The sequence below is a fragment of the Zalophus californianus genome, chromosome 1 (genome assembly GCF_009762305.2).
Source record: "Zalophus californianus isolate mZalCal1 chromosome 1, mZalCal1.pri.v2, whole genome shotgun sequence".
NCBI classification, from domain to species: Eukaryota; Metazoa; Chordata; class Mammalia; order Carnivora; family Otariidae; genus Zalophus; species Zalophus californianus.
In genome coordinates this window covers 203,231,825-203,249,326 of record NC_045595.1, presented here as the reverse complement: position 1 = coordinate 203,249,326, position 17,502 = coordinate 203,231,825, and the positions used below count along the sequence as shown (strand labels likewise).

General features: G+C 46.7%; 1 protein-coding gene and 1 pseudogene across 11 annotated transcripts in view; both read right to left on the bottom strand.

Moving 5' to 3' along the window:
• Window positions 1-2,297, bottom strand: part of EVA1C (eva-1 homolog C) — a 73,836-nt gene extending 71,539 nt beyond the window's left edge. The window contains exon 1 of one of the 11 annotated variants that reach the window (XM_027587406.1): window positions 1,158-2,297. In XM_027587406.1, coding sequence (XP_027443207.1) covers window positions 1,158-1,368 — 211 coding nt within the window. In that variant the 5' untranslated portion in view covers window positions 1,369-2,297. The remainder of the gene's footprint in view (window positions 1-1,157) is intronic. The other 10 variants (XM_027587405.1, XM_027587403.2, XM_027587402.2 and 7 more) reach the window with 10 other exon arrangements.
• Window positions 2,161-13,553, bottom strand: LOC113918593 (annotated as a pseudogene).
• Window positions 13,554-17,502: the final 3,949 nt, after the last annotated feature.

The window sequence follows — 17,502 nt, the reverse complement described above, 5'->3', positions numbered from 1 at the left end:
AGGACCACGGTTTGCTTGCCAAATAGGCATATCTTGGCTCCCTTTGCTAGGTAGAAACACTGCCTTGATATTAAATATTCAAAGCAAAGAACCTCTGACCTAAGGGCTCTCAGCTAACAATGACATTCTCTGTAAGTAAACTAGAAACCCAACTCAGCTTCTGGTTTGCCAGTGTTCTCTGCCATGTACTAGTCTTCTACAGAGCGGGGTGAGCAGTGACTCCGTTTACCATGATTAGATTGCAAAAGACCCTGCAGGCAAAAGCCTGGACTTGCCAGAAGATCCCTGGAGAAGGGGGAGAGTGGGGTTCAGAGCTGCCTCCTGGGCTGGGCAGGGTCTGGGGAAGGGTGAAGGCCTCCAGCTTCACCAGAGGGAGACCCAGGTCTGTTACAACTGCAAGGACTTTGTTGCTCTAAGCAAGTGCATTGGTAATACAAAAAATGTGGCTCCTGCAGCCGTTATCAACCCAGAAACTTCTCACTTCGTGGAGTCACACCTACAACCCCAGAACTGATATCAGCTGCGGGAGATTCGGTGTGAGTCTCCCCAAAGAAAAGCCTCACCGTTTACTGGGAGGAGGGAGTCATTATTTTTTGTAAAGGAGACTGGGACTGGAGGGAGGCGGGGGCGCTGGTACCCCCCGCCCCCGCCCCCCAGTCTCTGTTCTGTAAACTTCTGCTCATCTGGCACACGGACCTCCCGGCGGGCTTCCCTCCCTGCCTGCCGGCTCAGACTTCAGGTCAGACGTCCCCCGGGCTAGTCTCCTTACATGGGTACCCGAGAGGCTGGCTGGGGCGCACCGGGACCATGCGAGTGCAGAACAAGTGCAACTCCTCGGACCAGCACGTGTATTGTACGGCGCTGGGCGCGGCACAGGGCTTAGGAGCCTCCAAGGGGACACGCATCCGTCAGAGTCGGGTCCCTGATGCCGGACCCGATGCTGGGAAATTGACGAGGTAAACAGCAGGGCGAGAAACTCCAAATATGTTACCCCCACCTTCCTTGGGGAGGGGAGGGGCTCCTGTGCCATCACTCCACACGCAGCCACCTCTATGCCAAAGGCTCACACCAGGCAAGAAAACTGGCTCGAGCGTGCCTCAACTTCAATCCCACCCGGCCGTGCCCCCTCGGAAGGCTGCCCCCAGCGGAGGGCTCACCTGGGCGCACCGCGGCGCCGGGGGCGCGGGGCGAGGGAGGGCGCTTCTTACCGGAGAAGTCCGTGAGCGCTGCGATCTCTTTGGAACAGACCAGGACCGCGCAGTAGAAGAGGCGCAGAAGCTGCCCGAGAGGCTCTACCTGCCTGCGGAGTCCAGGATGCTGCGCGGGCTGCGGGGCGGGCGGCGGGCGCGCGTGTCCAGGCAGAAGCATGGTGCCCGGCGCGACCCAGCGCGGGCGCGGGCTCGGGGCGCGACGGGGGTCCCTGGGCGGAGGGCAGCGTCACATGGCGGGGCGTCGGTGGCCTGCGGCTCCGCGCCCCCCCCACCCCCCGCCCCGCCACCTCCCGGCTCAGGCTGCCAGAGCCTCTTCCCAGCGCAGGTCAGCACCGGCTCCCCAGCAAAGGGGAGGGGGCGGAGAAGTGGGGCGGGGCGAGAAGCCCCGGGAAGGATCCGCGTAGTTTCCCCGAGAGGAAATCTCCGCTGCCGCCCGGCGGGAAGGAAACGAGGGGGGCCGAAGGGAAAGTGTAGCCTTCGCGCGCCCGGCGGCTGTGGAGGCCGGTCCCTGGCGCGCTGCCCGCCGCGGAGGGCGCCCCCAGCAGCGCACGGAGGACCGCGCAACTTGAGCGCCTTCCACGCCTGGGTCCCCGCCCCGGAGACTGCCCGGCACCCCTGGCCCGGCCCGCGCTGGCCCGGTGCCAGCCTCGCCCTGGCTGCGGGAGGAGCGCGGCCGGTGCCCGTGACGCACTTTGGAGCCAGCACCGCGCGTTGAGCCCAGGAGCCCCGGGGCGGGGCCGAGGCAGGGGCCGCCGGAAGGTGGGGTCCCGCAGGTGTGGGACCCCAACATTGACGTCCCTGCGACCTGCGGAGCTCCTCGTGTAGAATTACCAAGCATGCACAGTTACCCCATTTCACGGAGGAGGAGACTGAGGCCCCGCGCTTTGCCCAAGCGAACGCAGCCAGGACGGGAACGAGAAGGGTTCGGGGAGGGGGGCTTCAAAGCGGGTCAGATGGCTCCGGAGCCAGTTTCTTTCTTCTTGCTCCGACTACGCTTCTTTTGGGTACTGGTTGTCCGCAGCGCCCAGAGGATCTGACACTGGCCCGGCATAAATAGCACCGAGCGCAAATAATTGGGCTTTGTTTTAAAATGGGCCACCGCATCTTTCTGAACCTCTCGATTACGCGCGGTGTGACCCAGGCCCAGCCCGTGGGCGAGGGGCGGACTGCGCGATCCGGGCTCGGGGGTACAGAGGACAAGTGCGTGGGAGCGCGTGGGGGATCGTGGCTGCGCGCGGGGTACGGGAACCAGGGGGCCCCAGCGACCCAAACCCCGCTGACTGGGCGAGCGCCGGCGGCAGGGAGGAGGGCTGGGCCGGCGGGCGCTCGGCACAAAGTGTTCCCGAACACCGCGGGGAGGCCCTGCCAAGTTCTCGGCGGGCCTGAAGCGGAAACGTAGATAATGAGGCCCAAGGGCGGGACCAAGCGTACTGCCCCAGCCGGCTCCCCACTGCCAGGGCCGCACAGTGCGGCGGCGGGGAGGCTTGGGGACAGAAAACCCAGACGCGCCGATCTACCTGTGGGACGCTCTTAGAGATGCGCCGCAAGGATCCAGGAGGGCTGGATGACTTGGAGTCTCACAGTGCTCCGGCAGGGGCTCCGTCGGAGGAACTGGTATTTCTGGCCCCTTCCTCCCCGTCTGTAGGTGGGGTGGCAAATGCTAAACCTCAGTATTTGCTCAGTAGGATCCATTCTACCAGGCACAGTGAATTTTTTTAAATCTATATTAAAATACTCAACCTTCAGGGCGCCTGGGTGGCTCAGTCGTTAAGCATCTGCCTTGGGCTCAGGTCATGATCCCAGGGTCCTAGGATCCAGCCCCGCATCATCGGGCTCCCTGCTCAGCGGGAAGCCTGCTTCTCCCTCTCTCACTCCCCCTGCTTGTGTTCCCTCTCTCGCTGTGTCTCCGTCAAATTACTTAATTAATTAATTAATTTAAAAAAATACTCAACCTTCTCCAGGTGCCTGGCTGGTCCCGTAGAACATGCAACTCTTGATCTCCAGGTTGTGAGTTCCAGCCCCATGTTGGGTGTGGAGACTATTAATTTTTTTTAAAACTTAAAAAAAAAAGTCAATCTCAATAACTTTTGGACATAAATATTAGTGTGCACTTTCTCGGTTGGGGAAATTGAGGCTGGGTGGATAGGTAAGGATGCCTAGCACTAGGAGCCACTGAGTAAGTAATGTTTGCTCAAAACTCGAGTCCCTCGTGTAGTTTGCATCCCAGCCATTCACCCATCTGTGTTAGGTATGAGCTGGTGTGTGCTAAGGGCTGTGGGGGCTAGCACAGTCAGGGAACTTTGCTCCCACAGGGCTGGGGGATGCTGCTACAGTGTGTAGGCATTAACTGGTTTCCAGGCGCCAGTGTGGGCTCCAGTTACTAACCATGCACCCTCATGGTTTCCTTCTCTGTAAAGTCTCAGGCTTGTGACACTTTAATTAGTTGATACAGGTGACATGGGTAGGACAGGGCCTGGAGCTGGTAAATGCTCGGTCAATATTAGTCATTATTACAGACAGGAAGACAGACGGTGACTGGAGAATCATAAACTAAAAAGGGACATGGAGCAAAAGAGAGGGGGAGCTGAGTGGGAGGTGGGGAGGGAGATGTTAGGGTCTTCCTTAAATTAAAAAAAATGTTTCATTGGAGTATAGTTGACATACCATGTTTTGTTAGTTTCAGGTGCACAACATAGTGATGAGACAATTCTCTATGTTACAAAATGCTCGCCACAAAAGTATAGTCCCCATCTGTCATCATATGTTGTTACAATATTATTGACTATATTCCCCACGCTGTCCTTTTCACCTCCAAGACTGATTCATTTTGTAACTGGAGGTCTGTACCTTTTATTTATTTTTTTAAAAGATTTTATTTATTTGTCAAGGAGAGAGCACGTACACAAGCAGGAGGGGTGGGAGGCAGAGGGAGAAGCAGGCTCCCCTCTGAGCAAGTAGCCCACTGTGGGACTCGATCCCAGGACTGTGGGATCATGACCTGAGCCAAAAGCAGACGCCCAACTGACTGAGCCACCCAGGCGCCCCAAGTCTTTACCTTTTAATCCCCTTCACCTATTTCTCTCATCCTCTCAGCCCCTCCCTTCTGGCAACCACTAGTTTGTTCTCTGTATTTATGAGTCTGTTTCTGGTTTTTAGTTTGTTCATTTGTTCGTGTGTTTTGTTTTTAAGGTAAGACGGACAGGAAAGGTGGGAGGAGTTTGCCAAGCAAAAACTAGCCAAAGCTAGGTGTTTGGGAGGGTGAACATTTTAGAAAAAGGGACCAGTGGGGCAGCTGGGTGGCTCAGTCAGTTAAGCATCTGACTCTTGATCTCAGCTCAGGTCTCCATCTCAGCGTCATGAGTTCAAGCCCTGTTTTGGAGCCTACTTAAAATAAAAAAGGAAGGGAGGGAGGGAGGGAGGGGAAGGAAGGAAGGAAGGAAGAGAGGAAGGAAGGAAGGAAGGAAGGGAAACCAGCATGTGTGAAATCCAAAAGGAGTATTCCATAGAAGAATGGAGAGGAGTCTAGAGCGAACAGGGCAGAAATCAAAGGGCGGGGCATAGTGATGTAGAGAGGTTGGTAGTCAGAGCTCAGAGATCCAGAGACTTTGGTGAGCACTTCCATCTTTACCCTAAGTCCTTGTGAGTATTCCTATCTTTATCCTAAGCCACCAAAATGTTGTTAGCAGATGAGTGAGGTGATCAGGTGTGTGTTGGTAAAAGATTGGTCTAGCTGCTGAGTGTCACTGGACTGGAGGGGTCAAAAGTGGGTCCAGGGATTTTATACCGAAAAGAAGTGAAAGCAGGGACTCGAACAGATAGTTGTAAGACAATATTCTCTGCAGCATTGTTCACAATAGCCCAAAGGAAGAAGCAACCCAAGTACCCATCATCAGATGAGTGAATGAACAAAATGTGGACGTAAAAAGGAGTGATTTCTGATACATGCTACATGCTACAACATGGATGAACCTCGAAAACATTATGCTAGGTGAAATAAGCCAGACACAATAAGATAAACATTGTATGGTTCCACTCACATGAAATATCTAGAAAAGGCAAATTCATGGAGACAGAAAGTAAAATGGAGGTTACTAAGAGCAGGGAGAAGGGAGAATGGAGAATTATTACTTAATGGGTCCAGAGCTGTTGTTTGGGGTGATGAAGAAGTTCTGGAAATAGATAGTGGGGATGGTTGCACAACATGGTGAATGTAATTAACACCACTGAATTGTACCCTTGAAATAGCAAATTCTATAGGTTTTTACAACTTCAGAAAATTAATAATGTAGTATTCCAAAAATGTCAAACTCTATGCTTTTAATTGGTGGGTTGCATGGTATGTGAATTATATTTCCATAAAGCTGTTTTTTTTTTTTAATCAAACAAGAACAACATCAGAGTGGATTCAAGGGGATGGCTGGGGGGCCGTGTAGCCAGGAGCCTACGGCTATGCTTTGGGGCTGGGGCTTTGCAGGCCCAGAGAGAAGGGGCAAGTAGCCAAATTGGAAAGGCCTTGGGAGGGGGTGGACAGTGCTGGGTGGCCAGGCTATTGTGGGACACAGGAGAGAGGAACCTGAAGGACAATTCCCGGCTGCCCTCAGCTTTGCCCCTCAGCTACTTGCTGCAAAGCCAGACTTTAGTCCTAATCTGATCTCTTTAAGGATTTTGGAATCTTGTGAGAAAGTTAAAGAATTCCACTTATCTTTTTCTCTGAACCCCACACTTCCAAGTCCCTTTGTGCCCCAACCAAATGGAAACCAGTTACTGCCTATTCCTGATTTCCCTCTCTCTAAATATTATACAGTCAAATACCTCAACTCTGGGGCACCATAAAAACTCTTAGGACAGGAAAATGGCGGGGAGGGAGTGACACATACTTCAAAGAGAGGGAAACTTGTAAAATCCATCTGGGGCATGAAGAGAAATGACCTTTCCCACCAAGACAATCCCCCCGCCCCAACCGTACTCTTCCTCCTATGATGGAATTTTAAAAATCACAAGCAGTTGGAGCCACTTGGTTATCCGGCACGACTCCAGGAGCCGGAATCAAAGCAAATGCAGTGTGATGAGTGAGGATGAGCCCAGCAAGAGTGCTTCTGAAATGTTGCTACTCATAGCAGCCCCGCGGTTAGTACCTAACCAGGACCAGCTACATAATTCGCTGGCCTAGTGCAGCATGAAAACTTGAGGTTTCTTGTCCAAAAATAATTAAGAATTTCAAGACAGCGACAACAGAGCTTGTAAAGCAAGCATGGGCTCTTCGAGCATGTGGTCCTGAGCGACTGCACAGGTCACGTGCCCGCGAAGCTGGCTGAGATGTTACCACTGTCTCTAGATCTCAGACGTGGAAACTGACCACACAAACTCAAACAGACCATCTGTGGCAGAATCTGAAGCCTTCTTAACCGGCAAAGACACAGAAATCTGGGATGGATGCCGGTATGGAGTAAAAGCGTTCCTTTTTAAATGCAATGGCACCATTGCGTGCTCTTGCCCCTCCTTGCACACAAGTGTGAGAAGCGCCTCTGTACCTGCCACCTTCATTCTGTGTGAGAGTCAGCCTTTGTGGGACATTGTTAATTCCATGCCTTCCCCCCCCCTCTTTGGAAGCAATCCTATCCCTTCTAAGGGACATGCCTCTTTTCCTCCTTTTCTTGAGACCCTGGCTCCTTCCCTCTCCACGGAGCCCAGTCCTCCCCGCGCTGCGCCAGACTTCTCTCCTGGGCCATCGAGGTAAAGCTCTGGCCTTCCAACAAAGACAGGCTACTGCCATTCTCAGAAGACATAAGCCACCATTTGTCAGCCTCAAAGAAACCAACCTTTCAGCCCAGGAGAGCGAGGCCAAATGTTGTCCAGAGCTAAAAAGGCTTATTTTTAGAAAGCAACAAATGGTGGTTTGTTTATAGAGCTGACACCAAATAGCCACATCAATAGCAAAGAGCCTGCTCACTGAGGACTGAAGGCTGGGGGAGGAGGGGGCACTAGGAAGGTTGTGAGGGGGATGTTTGGCCCAGAAGCCTACGGAAGGAGGCCTTTAAGAATATGCCAACTGATGACTATACGGCAGTCCGTCCAAGGTCAAAGACATCAAGTGCAATAGGGTCTATTCTGCCACGCATAGAAGCATTTGACCTCCCTGCCCTGGTTTTCCACATCTGCAAAATGAAAAGCCTGGGCTGTGAAGTCCATTTTGGCTCCAAAAGCCGATAACCTATTTAAATTAGATGTAGGATTTCAGGAAATTGGGCTAAATCTATATGATTCCTTGACATTCCTTGACATTTTCTCAAATACATCTTTTCATTCATTTCTGGATATGCTACCAGTTTGTTTCTATGTCAATCATATTTTTCTCTTTCTAAAAGAAGAATGCAATGCAAGCAAACTTCTGGGGGTCCTTGGAGCACTGTGAATGAGTGAATTCTGATCCATGGGGGATTTCAGTGTAAAACTTCCCAAGTATCCAAAGCAGTAAGCTCAGTTTCTGAAAGAGAGCAGACCCTTCCCCCTCAAGACTAGAAGGTGCTGGGCCCCCATGGAAGCTCTAAGTTTGCTCTCTGCTGCCTTCAGCAGACACTGCAGGAAGCCAGGTCTGCCTGAGAGAGACCTTAGTCTTCTACGGAGACCCCTAACCCTCTCTCCACCCTCTTGTCTTCTCCTCCCTTCCCTGCTGGGGGCCAGGCACCCTTCCTATCCAGCTCTCTGCCATCAGAAAGGAAAGTGTGCTGATGGAAGGAAGCTCTGTAGTATGTTGGAAAGAAGTACATGTAGCTCTGAAAACCAAGCTTGCCCTGCAGGTGTAGGACAGAGTGTAGGGCAATGGTTAGTTGTATGGGTTCTGTGGTCAGAGCTCAGGCACAGAGGTCCGAAGCCCAGCTCTGCCGCTCTGGACACTTATGTGTGGATAGTGGTACCGTTTAGAGCTAATATAGCTGAAAGGCTAGTCAGAGTGGAAGCCTCATCGATGGTAGCCATGATAATAAATATAACCATTTCGTGGGAGACTTAGTGTATTATTATTTATTGAGCATAAGACAGTGTTTGACCTCCGTTTGAACCATGGGGAATGTCTCTGTGACCAAATATACTTTCCCTTCTTAAGTAAGAAGGAAAGTAGTTTCCAACTTATCCATCTCAATGACAGTGGCCCTGGTCCCCTGGTGGGACACTGGAATGGGTTTTATTACCAGATTTTGTTTTTCTTTTCTTGTGAACTGGCTAGGACATTGCCCCCAGTCCTGGTTTTTTAATATCCTCTTTTTCTCCCCACCTCTGGTCTACTCTGTCCGGCTCCTCAGGCCTGGCTCACATCCTCCCCCTCTTCCTCTGCCCAGAAGTGTCCCTGTCCCCCCAACGCTCTGTGATATACCTGAGTTCTTGGGACCCGGCTTTCCTCCAAAATGGCAGCCAAATCTGACGCCACCTCCAGAACTTTTTCTTCTTGCAAAATTGAAATTCTGTCCCCATTAAACACTAGCTGTCCACTCACCCTTCCTTTCAGGACCTGATGAACACTACTCTACTTTCTGTCTTTATGAGTTTGACTACCTTAGGTGCTCATATGAGTGGAATCATACAGTGTTTGTCCTTTTGTGGCTGGCTTATTTCACAGAGCATAACGTCCTCAAGATTCATCCATGTTGTAGCACCTGTCAGAGTCTCCTTGTTTTTCAAGGGCTGAGTAACATTCCATTGTATGGATGCACTACATTACCCCCTCTTTGACTTTGTCTCTCCCCTAAAGAAGAGAAGGGGATGGTCACGCATATGCCCAGTTGGTTTCCCGTTGGTCAGCAGCGGTAAAAACCCTTCAGCAAAAGCCTCAGGAAGGTGGGGGCTCTGCTGGGATGCCTAGGAGTGTTGCAGAGGCATGGGGAAGGGAGACACCTGCAGCTTCAGAAGGTCCAGCTCCTGTGCACCAGACAAGGAAATGCCACTAGGATCTGTCAATGGCGCCCTCTGTAGGTGAGAATCTCAATCTATGTCTTAGGGTGACAGGAGCCCATGAATTTTCAAAAATAATTTTTTATTGTGGTCAAATATGCACAACATAAAACTTACCATGCTAACCATTTTTAAGTGTAGAGTTTAGTGGTCGTGAGCACGTTCATCTGGTTATGCAACCATCCCTTCCATCCACCTCCAGAACTTTGTCATCCTCAAAAACTGAAATACTGAACACGTTAAACACTAACCCCCTGTTTCTCCTCCCTCAGTCCCTGGCACCCACCATCCCACTTTCCATGTCCATGACTTTGTCAGCTCTCGGTACGTCACATGAGTGGAATCATACAGTATTTGTCCTTTCATAACTGACTTATTTCACTTAGGATTGTGTCCTCAACATTCAGCTCTGTTGTAGCAGGTGTCAGAACGTCCCTCCTTTCCGATGTTGAATAATATTCGATTGTATGGATATATCACATTTTATTTAGCCAGTCACCTGTTGATGGACGTTTGGGGAGCTTCCATCTCTTGGATATATTGTGAATAATGCCGCTATGAATATGGGTGTACACAAAATTTTTTTAAAATTTAAATGTCATTCCCAAGAGAAAGTGTACCAAAGGGAAAACAAATCAAAGTCCATTGATAGGAACTCAGAATCAACAAAAGTGAGTTCCGATTAAGGACATAGAACTTGGTTCATGGTGCCCTTAGTGTCTTCCTGATTTTTCACAGAACCTCTATGTCAAAACAAAAACAAAAACAAAAACCTGAACTGCTCTGTTTATTAAATAGCTAGAGCCAAACTTAATGAAAGTATTTATGTTCCAACAATTAAGTACTGTTTGGGAAAAAAATGCATGTTTATTGAAAGAAAAATATTTTTCTTTTATTCTTATATAACTGATGCAGGAAAGACATTAGGGTTTGAAGCCGATGGTCAAGAAAGAATTCTTGAAACATCTTTGATGCAAAAAGGTGGTTTTATTAAAGCCCGGGGACACGACCCGCGGGCAGAAAGAGCTGCACCGGGGTCCTGAGGAGGGGCCCATTATATACTTCCAAGTTGGGAGGGGGTCAGGGAGAGCGTAAGTCTCTAAGGAATTTTGGAAGCAAGGTTTCCAGGACCTTAAGGGGACTAGCTATTGTTGGGAAAAGGTCATTTATTACCATCTAATAAAACCTGAGTCATGAGACCCTTCAGATGTATATCAGTGGGCCGTATGTTTGGGGGATGATTGCCAACATGTATCTTGGGGGGTTTAGAGATAAAGGAAGTTTCCAAAGGAATTTTTGTACGTTAAAGTAGACTTACAGGATCCTGGAATGGGGGGGGGTGGTGGCTAGGATTAGCTTTTGCCCTTAGCAAAGTATTAACATCCAGGCAGTTGAATCCCTAGGGGAATGTCACTCTGCCTGTTTCAAGAACTTGTCAGTGGGCTGTAGGTAGTAAGGAAATATAATAATTTTTCTTCTGCCTTTGTTTCCCACATCATTACCACAGTTATTTACTATTGAGGTGTGTGCACCTGTTGGGCACATCACTGATTCTCCAACCTTGAAATCAGATCGGATACTTCCATCTTTATTTCCTCTTCCATGTTCATTTTTCTTGGTACTGGCTTTAAAAAAAGTAACCACTGAAATCCCAGCTTTGCAAAGCTATGACATCATCAGAAGACAAGCAGCACAATCTAATGTTGAAACTATGAACTACCTTGGGTTAGTAGTTTGCAAGAGATCTCAGAAATTGCTGTATTTCTTTTAACTTATAAAAATATTCCAACCTGTGAGTTTCTTGTGGCGCTCTCAGTGCTTTGGCCCCCAGTTTGGGACCTGCAAATCCAGACAATTCAAATACAGTGAAGACCTCACCTTGCTAATTCAAGGGCTCCATGAATTGTTCCCACCTGACTCTCCAACTGACCTCAATTGCACACAAGCTAGTCCCTATTCTGTTTCTTGAGCTCTTTGATCACGCTCCCACCTCAGTGCCTTTGCGTTTCCTGTAGCATCTACCTGGAATGTTCTTTCCTCACGAGTTGCCGTGGCTCTTCTCCCTAATCTTTCAGGGTCTGTCCTTCTCTGTCCACGCCAATCACTATGACCCACTATATGCATCTTCAGAGCACGCATGGCAACCTGCCTGCCATTCTATCGTTCTTACTGCACATTAGGTGATTTGCCCAAAACAAACCCCTCTGAAAGTACAATTAGGTCAGAAGTTAGTGGTCCAGGATTATTTCAATAGTAACAAAGCAAAATGGCAATGTGGTTGTAATTCAAATGTTAACAAACACAAAAGGAAGTAAACTGAAAAATAAAGACCAATGACAGTAAAGGAAATAATGCAAATGCACAACATTGTCACAACTTAAACCAGCAAGCCAGGAATGCTCTGACAGGGGATGTCAGCTGAGGAGAAGATGACAGTGTTGTGGCACTGAGCTGCTCCCAGAGACCTCAAAATCCAGGTGGCTGTGGGCATGTGAAGAAATGCCTCCCCCTCCTGAGGGAGGAAACACAAAGTCACATCGCTAAGAGGCATGCACACCGGGCTTGGAGGGATTTGTGGCCATATTCTGCAATCTACCACACCATCTTTTTCCTATTGATTTTCGGTGCCACTTTTTTTTTTTTTTGTCGTTAAACTTTGTTTTAATGGGTTTCAAAATTGTGTGACATATTTTTGGTCCAGTTGTTTCCATTAAAGAGTACTGATTCTAGGGGCACCTAGGTGACTTGGTTAAGCGTCTGCCTTTGGCTCAGATCATGATCCCAGCATCCGGCTCCCTGCTCAGCGGGGAGCCTGCTTCTCTCTCTCCCTCTGCCTGCCACTCTGCCTACTTCTGCTCTCTCTTTCTCTCTCTCTCTCTCTGTCAAATAAATAGATAAAATCGTTTTTAAAAAGTACTGATTGTAAAAACTACTTAAAACTCCTTCTCCTCTCTCTCTCTCTCTCTCTCTCTCTCTGTCACACACACACACACACACACACACACACACACACACACACACACACACACACACACAAATGGTCCACAAAATATTCTCCCTTCCTTCTGGAAGTTTTATGATACATTATTATCACCAAGCAGTCTTTTACAATTGAATTTAAATGGCTAATTGAGAACATTCTTCCACCACTGATTAAGATGGGGGGGCAGGTATTCAGGATAATATTCATTTAGTCTTCTGAGTGTTCTGGGCAGACTGGGTGACCTTCCCAGTTCCTGTAGGCTTCTTGGATACTGTTCCTTTGACACTCGCAACAACTGTCTGTGTCATGTCAGGAATAGCAAAATAACGCAGAAGAGGATAGTCAGAGAAGTGGGCTGGTCAGCAACCATATCAACAATGGCTGCATCACCAGATTTCAAGAATGAAATCTTCCAGCTTTTTCCTTGAACAGCAATCAATCTCCTTCAGCTCAGCACATTTGCAAGCAGTGTGAGCTCTATCACAATCCAAGAGAGGTGCATAGCCAGCACTGATTTGGCCTGGATGGTTCAGGATAATCACCTGAACCATACAACCAGCTGCTTGCATTGGTGGGTCATTTTTGCTCTCACCAGACATGTTGCCATGATGAACACTTTTGACAGACATGTGTTCTTGGCATTGAAGTCCACGTTGTCCCAGAAAGACCTAGAGCTTCTCTCAAAGCTACATGGTGCATTTCAACACACTTGACTCCAGTTATAATGTTGACTGGAGCAAAGGTGACCACCATGCCAGGTCTGAGAATGCCAGGCTCCACCGGGCCCACAGGGACATTACCAATACCTCTCATTTTGTGGACGTCCTGGAGGGGCAGACGAAAGGCCTTGCCGGTTGGGTGAGTTGTGGCAGATGCCATGCAGATTTTCATGTAGCATGGTTCCACTGGCATCGCCATCTTTATGGGTGACTTTCCATCCCTCGAACCAAGGCGTGTTAGCACTTGGCTCCAGCATGTTGTCACCATTCCAACCAGAAGTTGGCACAAATACTACTGTGTTGGGGTTGTAGCCAACTTTTCTAAATGTAGGTGCTAACTTCCTTAACAATTTCCACATACCTCTTCTGGTTGAAGAAATTCATCTTGTTAATATTAGTAATTAGTTGTTTCATGCCCAGTGTGTAAGCCAGAGGGCCTGCTCATGGGTCTGCCCGTTCTTGGCGATATCTGCTTCAAATTCACCGACACCAGCAGCAACAATCAGGATAGTACAGTCAGCCAAAATGTGCTGTGATCATGTTTTTGATTAAGTCTGTGCCCTGGTGAATCAATGCTGGTCACATAATACTTGCTGGTCTCCAATTTCCACAGGGAGATATCAGTGGTGATACTAGCTTATGTTCAGCTTTCAGCGTATCCAAGCCCCAGACATCCTTGAAGTGCCCCTTTCCCATCTCAGAAACCTCCTCTTTAATTCTTCAATGCTTCTTTTGTCAATCCTACCTCACGTGTAGATCAGATGACCAGTAGTGGTGGACTTGCCTGAATCTACATGTCCAATGATGACAATGTTGATATGAATCTTTCCTTTCCCATTTGGCTTAGATTCAGCGGGGATTTTCACAACACCTGTGTTCTGACGGCAAATCCATCGCAAAATTTTGTGGGGCCACGTTTATTCTGTGTCAAGTTGCTATACATGCACGGGTCTTTGTTTTAGAATAAACTTTTTATTTTGGAGTATTCCAGATTTACAGAAAAGCAAAAAAGAGAGGGATTCTATACACCCTTACCCAGTTTCCTCTAATGTCTGTACTTTTCATGCTTACATGGTACATTTGTTAAAACTAAGAAACCTCATTGGTACACTGCTATTAAGCAAAGTCCAGACTTGATTTGCAGTTCACCGACTTTTCCCCTGGGGTCCTTTTTCTGTTCCAGGATCCAGTGCATTGTGTTGTCATTCTCCCCGGTCTCATCTGATCTGTGACAGTTTCCAAGTCTTTCCTTGTTTTTCATGACCTTGACAGTTTTAAAGAGTACGGGTGATCTATTTTTTAGACTGTCCTTCTGATTTGGATTTGTCTGACATCTTTTATGTGATTGGGCTGGGGTTATGGGTTTGGGAAAGGATATGATAAAGGTGACATCCTTCTCATCATATCACATGAAGGGTACATGATAGCAGTGGAACTTATCACTGGTGATGTTAACCTTGACCACTCAGTTAAGGTAGTGTTGACCATGTTTCTGCACTACGACTCACCAATTTCCCTCTTTCCTAATCTAATCTTTGGAAGCTACTCACTAAGTCTCCACTGGTGGTAGAGGAGTGTGAATTAAGCTCCATTTCTTGGAGCAGGGAGCATCTACATATATTATTTAGATTATTTTTGTAAGAAAGATTTGGAAGGAAACTTACTTTGTAAGGAAGATTTTCTCCCTCATTTATTTATGTGATCATTTTTTATATCAGTATAGACTCAGGTATATTTCTTTTATACCATAGATGATTATCTTATACTATGTTCATTAATACTGTGTTCATTTCATTATCACTCAGATTGTTCTACTGGGAATTATTTCAGGTTGGTTCCTGTGTCCCTTTGACCTATTCCTCCCTCGCTCCATTTTTTTCCTCCAGCGTTTGGTACTTTATGGTGCTACAAGAGCTCCAGGCTCATTTCATGTGTGTTCTGTCCCAGCCTTCGAATTGCTCATTTCTCCAGGGAGTCCCAGTTCCTTTTATTTGATAATGATATTAAAAACCAAGATTGGGGGCGCCTGGGTGGCTCAGTCGGTTAAGCCTCTGCCTTCGGCTCAGATCATGATCCCCGGGTCCTGGGATCCAGTCCCATGCTGGGCTCCCTGCTTCTCCCTCTGCCCCTTCCCTCCCCATGAGTGTGCACGCGCTCTCTCTCCTTCTCTCATAAAAATAAATAAATAAAATCTTTAAAGCAAAAACAAAAAAACCAAGATCTGGGCACCGGGTGTGCTAATTACTACTGGAGTATCCCTACTTTTAGGCCCCATCAGTGAACAGAACTAAAAAATGTATGCATATGTACCAACCAACCAAGGTAGAATACACGTGTTCACTTACTTCTGTACCTATCCATCTCTGTTTATATTCAGCTAATCATGAGATCATACTGATGTCTCTAACTCCAGTCCAGTCCCACAGGGTTCATTCTACCTCAGCCTTCCTGGTTATATGTAACTTTCCTCTCCAATGGTGGGAAGCCTGGCCTGTATCATCCCCCATCCATTTACTTATTTGTTCAACCCCAGGATGCATGCAAAGCAGCTTGGGAGTTGTCAACTCATAGCGCCATAATATGGCTTTGTTTTTGAGTCTGTATTCTGCTCCACTGGGCTATTTGTCTAGTCTTTTATCATTACCAGTATTTGATTATTAAAACCTTGAATATGTCTTTATGCATGATAAGGAAGACCCCTTATTCTTTTCGACTTAACCATTCATAGACTTTTATTTTTCCATACAAAGTTATCATGATTTATTGAGTTTCTTAATTTTGACTGAAACAGCAGTGGTTTTATAGCTTGATTTAGGAAGTGAACAGATTTACAACATGAAGACGTTCCTCTACAAACACAGTATGTTTTTTTATTCAGTCAGATCTTCTTTTATCGTGTTCTCCTGAACCATGCTGTGCCATATTTTTTAGTTTAATTCTGAGATAATTCACTGGTTTTTGTGAATGGTGTCTTGATTTCTACTAGGTTTTTTTTTTTTTTTGGGTAAGGGGGCATTTTTATTTATTTTTATTTATTTGTAATTTAAATTCAATTAACATATAGTGTATTATTAGTTTCAGAGGTAGAGTTTAGTGATTCATCTACTATATTTTTAAATTAGCTATTGCTGAAGTATAGCTGTGACACCAGCTAAGTAATTTGATCTCACATTGGACAGCCTTGTGCATCTCTAGTTAGTGTTTCTGTTGAATTTTCTAAGTAGATGACAGTTTTATCTCTGTTAATTCTTTTGTATTTTTTTTGTCTTACCTCATCTCATTACCCAAGACCTTTAGTAATAGATAGCAGCACAGATAATGGGCATCCCTGTCTTTTCTATTGTTCTCGGTCACAATTCAAGTGCACTTAGAGTTTTTCCATTATGCATGATGGTTGCTGCAGGCTTTTGGCACATACAGTCTTTATCAAGTTAAGGAAGTTTTCTCTATTCCTAGTTTTATGAGACTTTTAAAAATCATAGAGATTTTTTTCAAATGTCTTTTTTTTTTTAAGATTTTATTTATTTGAGAGAGAGAGAGAGAGAGAGAACACAAGCGGGAAGGAAAAGGTAGGGACAGAGGGAGAGGGAGAAGCAGACTCCTCGCTGAGTGGGGAGCCCGACACAGGGCAATCCCAGGACCCCGGGATCATGACCTGAGCCGAAGAGAGATGCTTAACCAACTGAGCCACCCAGGCGCCCCTCGAATGTCTTTTTTCATCTATTGAGATAATAATTGGTTTTTCTGCTTTAATCCATTAATGTGGTAAATGACATAGACATGATATTAAACCATCCTTGTATTTCTTGCTTTTTAAGGACAGTGTTGGTTCAGGTTAGTTAATATTTTATTTACACACATTTATGTCCATAAGTGAAATAAGCCCAGCATTTTCTTCCTTTGTGTTATCCTTAGCTAGTTTTGTTTTTAAGTTCTATTGCCTCATAACAAGATGTTAGGATGCTTTCCTTCTCTCTTGTTTTATGAAGCAAACTGAGTAAGATCGAGATTATCTGTTTCCTAAAAGATTGCTAGCATTTACCCGGAAAATCATTTGTACTTTGGGAAAAATTTGACTATCACGTCATTTTATTTAATGATTGTTGTTCTATTCAAATTTTCTTGTGCCTTTTGTGCCAATTTTGGTATTTTTGCCCTTTTCCAGAAATGTATGTTTCTTTTTGTTTTGAAAGTTTTTGAGAATAGTTTTTAATATTTTCATTGCTTAAAATCCTGCCACAGGTTTGTTTACTTAACCTAAAAAAAAAGAACAAACAGCTTTTGGTGTCTGGATATTCTTTAGTTGTTGTTACTGTTTTTTTTTAAAGACTTTATTTATTAATTTGACAGAGAGACACAGTGAGAGAGGGAACACAAGCAGGGGGAGTGGGAGAGGGAGAAGCAGGCTTCCTGTGGAGCAGGGAGCCCAATGGTGGGGCTCGATCCCAGCACCCTGGGATCATGACCTGAGCCAAAGGCTGATGCTTACTGAGCCACCCAGATGCCCACGCCCCTTTTTTTACTGTTGTTTTTTCATTCTCTTTGTAATTGATTTCCCTCCTTGTCTTTTTCCTTCTTATTTCTTTGTGTTGTTTCTGTTGTACCTTTTTCAAGTTCTTGATTTGAACATGCTTTATTAGCTCAT